Source organism: Halyomorpha halys, unplaced genomic scaffold (assembly GCF_000696795.3).
Source record: "Halyomorpha halys isolate HHAL.00 unplaced genomic scaffold, Hhal_1.1 Scaffold294.1, whole genome shotgun sequence".
Taxonomy (NCBI): Eukaryota; Metazoa; Arthropoda; class Insecta; order Hemiptera; family Pentatomidae; genus Halyomorpha; species Halyomorpha halys.
Genome location: NW_027113117.1, coordinates 33378 through 38443, shown reverse-complemented (window position 1 = coordinate 38443; position 5066 = coordinate 33378). Strand labels below are relative to the sequence as shown.

The 5066-nt window shown below is 32.9% G+C and overlaps 2 protein-coding genes across 2 annotated transcripts in view; both read left to right on the top strand.

The window, feature by feature from the left end:
• The window catches only part of LOC106680849 (uncharacterized), a 7624-nt gene extending 3568 nt beyond the window's left edge, over nucleotides 1-4056 (top strand). Inside the window, exons 2-5 of the mRNA XM_067050725.1 lie at nucleotides 2907-3068; nucleotides 3151-3315; nucleotides 3385-3549; nucleotides 3634-4056. Coding sequence (XP_066906826.1) covers nucleotides 2907-3068; nucleotides 3151-3315; nucleotides 3385-3549; nucleotides 3634-3984 — 843 coding nt within the window. The 3' untranslated portion in view covers nucleotides 3985-4056. The remainder of the gene's footprint in view (nucleotides 1-2906; nucleotides 3069-3150; nucleotides 3316-3384; nucleotides 3550-3633) is intronic.
• LOC106680850 (vacuolar protein-sorting-associated protein 36) overlaps nucleotides 1-5066 on the top strand; it is a 133144-nt gene that overhangs the window by 99320 nt on the left and 28758 nt on the right. The window lies entirely within an intron of this gene.

Sequence of the window (5066 nt, the reverse complement as noted above, 5' to 3'; positions counted from 1 at the left end):
CTGTACTGCTAAAAACCATGAAGGGTTATGGGTAAGACTGTCCACTAGAGTGGATCCCGGAAGACTCCAGAGCCCACAGGTTTAACTCAAAGCTGCATTAGAACAATAAATAGTTATATGTCACAGATCGATTCGAACCCGGATCTTACGAGTTAGTAACACAGTGCCTTGCCACTGAGTTACCAGCTCGAAGGACCAGGGTTCAAATATATAATACATTTGCAATATATATATATATAATATATGTTTGATTGTACACAAATTTTAACAGTATAAAAAGTAAAAATCGTCATATTTAAAAATAAAATTTAATATTTTTATAAAATCTTGTATTATTTATTTATCTTTAAAAAAACGATTCAATCATCATTACATATAACTAATCTACTTATAATGTGAAAAAAAATAATTTATCGAAATTAAAACGTAAGTGAACATTTATGATCTTTTTAATGGTAAAATAAATATGGCGAAATTCATAATATATGATTTAAATCATCTTTCAAAAATATATAGATTTTTCTGCTTTGTTATGGCTTTTATAGTACACAAAACAGCATTTTACGGTTTTTTGGAGAGTGTCTTCTATCACTTATTCGATAATGATTTTTTATAAAATTGCTATTTAGTGTCAAACTGCGATTTAAAATTTTTTATTAATAATGCAAGCCACAATTATTGCTTTGGTATGACGTCATTTCGAGATAGATACACGCTAGGCTTATTTATACGCAGTGCGCCATTTTGATTTATTTACTATTTTTTGTTGTCTTTGTTATTTAATTTAAACAATTAACTATCAGGTGTTATATTACTTATCGTTCATGTACAGTATCCAATTGCAAAAACACTACTATAAAGACCACAGAATTGTTAACGAAGTACCAAAATATTTCAAAAATATAAACATTCGGTGAAAGTTGCAAGAAAGGATCTAAAATTATTATCGGATCTAAATAATAGATTATTTTTTTTGTGAAAATCACTTCGATGTATGTATAATAGAATTACAAATTTTAGTTCATTAGAGGTTATGTTTACTCTAGATTTGTTTAATAAAAACAGCATGAGGAAAATTCAGTACTTTAAACTCGAATTTATAATATACTCATACAAATCTTTTAAAATTTATAAACTCTGCGATACGTAAATCAAACAATTCTTTAACAATAAAGCATCGATTCTAGGGAAAAATGTTTATTTTCCTGTTTTTATGAAATTGATTTTTTGGAAAATATATGGCTTATAAAGAAGATAGTCAAGGTTGTGGCCAAAAGAGAACAAAAATATTTAACAACTTTATTTATTAATTATTTATTTATTTTCCGATATTTTGCCCTACTTTGTAGAGCTTTATCAGAGTTGTTTAAGTTGATAACTTTAGAGACCTAAAAGTAATTTTATAACGTTTGAATCACTAAATCAAAGGTTTTCGCTCATGTCTAAATGACATCACATATGAAACCATCATGGTGGCTAGATAGGCTTGATACACAGATTAAAATTCATAGTTTTTAAAAATATGAGTTTCTGAATTGACTGATAAAAATATTAACATTTTTTTTTCTATATCGTCAAATACCTAATTCTCGAAAATTCTCAAGAAATCCTGATTTATGTGAGTAAAATGCCATTCATAATAAAATCAGGGCTCTACCAGACTCTCCAGAAAGTTAAATTGACTGACTTGAATGGAAAGTACTGGAGCGATCTGTGATCAAAATTTCAACGTATAAAGAAGGACAAATAGATAACTCTCCATAGAATCTGTTCAGTCAATATCTCAAGATATGAAGATGCGTCTGATGGATTGTCTGGAGGCCTTCTTCGAAACAATCCATCACGACGCCTCTTCACTACAATGAATGCGACAGTGGTCGGTCAGACCTTGGAGGCCGAAATTCAGACATTTAGATAGGATTTACAAAGATGCTGCAGAGCTCTATGCAGCAAATTTGAAGATAGAAACCCGAAATAGACTGATCTAGGTAAAATAAATCTTGAGACATTCCTGGAATATTAATCCTTAGAGCTGGGCATAATAACTATAAATAAAACTATGACTAAATTGTCAAGGATATCATTTTTAGTAATTAATGGTTCATTAAAACGGGCCGGAGTGGCCGAGTGGGTTAAGACGTTTGCTATAAATATTTAACGTTGAGAATTGTCAGTACTCTGGTAAACGTCCAAGTTACTTACTATTAATTACTACTTACTATTTTTAATTTATTTTTAATGCTCATACTAGAAAATCACGCTTTACCCGCTCTCTCCTTCCCCATGTTTGTGAAACCAGAAGCCTACTGGAAGTAATTCACACCGACCGGGATCCTTACCAAAATTTTTTAAATATGTTCTGCAACTTATAAAACACTTTAACTGCTTGTTTCTGTATATTTCTGACATATATTTTCTTACTAATACTACTTTGACCACCCTCCCTTGATATACCACTCACTTTCCAGAACCCTTATTGCCTTCCTGGCTTTATGTGGCTAATTTTATATATTGATGTCAGTATTCCAACTTCTTTTCGATAACGATATCAAATGTCGTTTACGACATTCTAAAATTCGTTAACTGTCAACATTTTACTTAATATTTCATATCGATATCGATATTCGACATTCGACATCTTTATTAATGTTGATATAAACTTATACCATAGAAATTCATTTTTCATTTTTCCTTTTAGTTATTTAGCGAGTTTAGTTTATTTAAACAATGTTAAAGTTGATAAAGTTGGAAGTATTATTGCCTGTTAGGACTATTCGGCTATTCTCGTTGGGTAAGGCGGAATCAAAAACATTTCAAATTATTTTACATTAATACTTATGTTACGGCCATTTTCTGACTTATACTACTATTTCTACCCTCTCTTGATACACAAATCTCTTTTCCAGACCCTTATTGCCCTCCTGGCTTTAGCCACATGCTGCCTGGCCGCCGAAGCACCTTACTCTCCGGCTGGATCCAAGGCACAGGGTGCTCTCCTACTTCTGCCACTCCAGCAAGCCAAGGGTAACGACAACAACAGTTCATCTACCACACCAAGATCAGTCACTGTAAGTAAATTGTATATGTAAATAAATTACTTGGTCTCGTAAGACAGAACGACTAAAATGACATAAATACATTTATTACTAGAACGGAACTGAAACTCTGGAAGATGTGAATGCCAAGCTCTCAGAAAGACTGCAGCAAGAACAAGGTTCACAACAAGGTGTGTACCACGTTTACCTCCAAGATGGCCGCCTACAGAAGGTGCAGTACACCACCGCACCCATCACCTCTGGACAGCAAGTGCAACAGGTAAAGACATTAACTCAATAATCCTGCATTGATCTATTACATGAACCTAACATACTCTTTCCTTCGCAGCAACAGACTACCTTCAATAATTTCAACCAACAACAGACTCCAGAAATCCTAAGCACAGAGTTCGCAGATAGACGAGGAGCATACTTCGTCCAAGTTCCTCAGGAACGGATCCAGGCTTTGCAAGCTAACGCTCAGCAGGTTTATCAACAGAACCAGAACTTCCAGGTAAGTTATCTACTGAAACAAAGTCATATCAATCTATTCTTAGTATCTATAATAATAATCTATTAATTTACTATTCATTGACAGCCCTCAGCCGCAGCACAATACAACCAACAAGAGAGCTTTCCTGTCAACGTTAGATACCTCCCTCTAGAAGATACCTCAGCCTCTAGCAGCCAATACACAGCTTTCGGCAACCAGTACCCATCCCCTAGCAGCCAGTACAGACAAGAACCCGCAGAAGAGACACCTATAGTGAGGTACCTACCAGTACCGCTAACAGGAGAGGTACAGCAGTACAAGAGCCAGGAGGCTACTAACAGTGGGGCACAGCAGGCAGTACTACAGTACACGGAGGTACAGCCCATCGAGGGACCCGTGTACTCCTATAGTCCTGAGGCCATCACCAGGATACTCAGATATGCTCCTGTCTACTAGGACTAAAAATTTATATATTTATTTAATTTATTTGCACTTTTTTCTTCATTTAAAAATAAAATAAAAAGACAATTTCATCACAAGCTTTGTAGTTTTCAACAAATATCCTTATAATTAACACACATAGTTCCAACAAGAATTTTGACTACTAATAAGCTTACAGTTGCAGATCGGTTAAAAGTGTTGGAACAGATAACGAGTACTATGAATGCGCTATTAATTTTGATAGGGATCAAAACTGGTGTACGAAGCCTAAATTATTTAGTTGTTATAAAAATGTATAAAATATCTCTACAGGTACAAACGTAAAATCTAACTTTGAGGAAACAATCTTAGATTTGGTTTTATGATGGTCTTTAATTATTGTCTGCAAGAATTTTATTTGATATTTTTTAAGTGGAAAAGATGGTCGGCGGGTGCGGTCAGCAAAAAACACAAATAAACAAAAATTTTATTTTAATTCATACCGACGTTTAGGTGTGAATTACAGGTCTTCGTCAGGGCTATAAAACAAAAAAGGGATAACAACCATCATTCAGAGATTCATAAAATAACAAATTTGAAAATATACATAACAATGACTTGAAAATAAAAAATAGTTGATGAATAAACATGGAATTAGACTGTAGCAGATTGATAACAATAAAATGAAATATAATACTAAGAATATATAGGTAAGAAAGAATATACATCTTACATATAAAATATTATATTTAAACTGTCATTGTTATCAATCTGCTAATGTCTAATTACATGCTTATTAACCAACTAGTTTTTATTTCCAATTCATTGTTATGTATATTTCCAAATTTGTTATCTTATTTTTTTCTGAATGATGGTTATTTTTTTTTATAACCCCGACAAAGATCTAAAATTCAGGTCGAAACGTCGGCACGAATTATTACTTTTTTGTTTATGTGTATGTTTTTGGTGATCGCCCCACCTCCTCCCCCTCCCCGACTATCTTTTCCACTTATTAATCTACACCTCATAATATTTTTTTATAAAACTTATATCTGTAAGAATAAGATATTTTTAATATCTGTTTCTCTTAACCACATCAAATTTCTAAAAATTAGGAA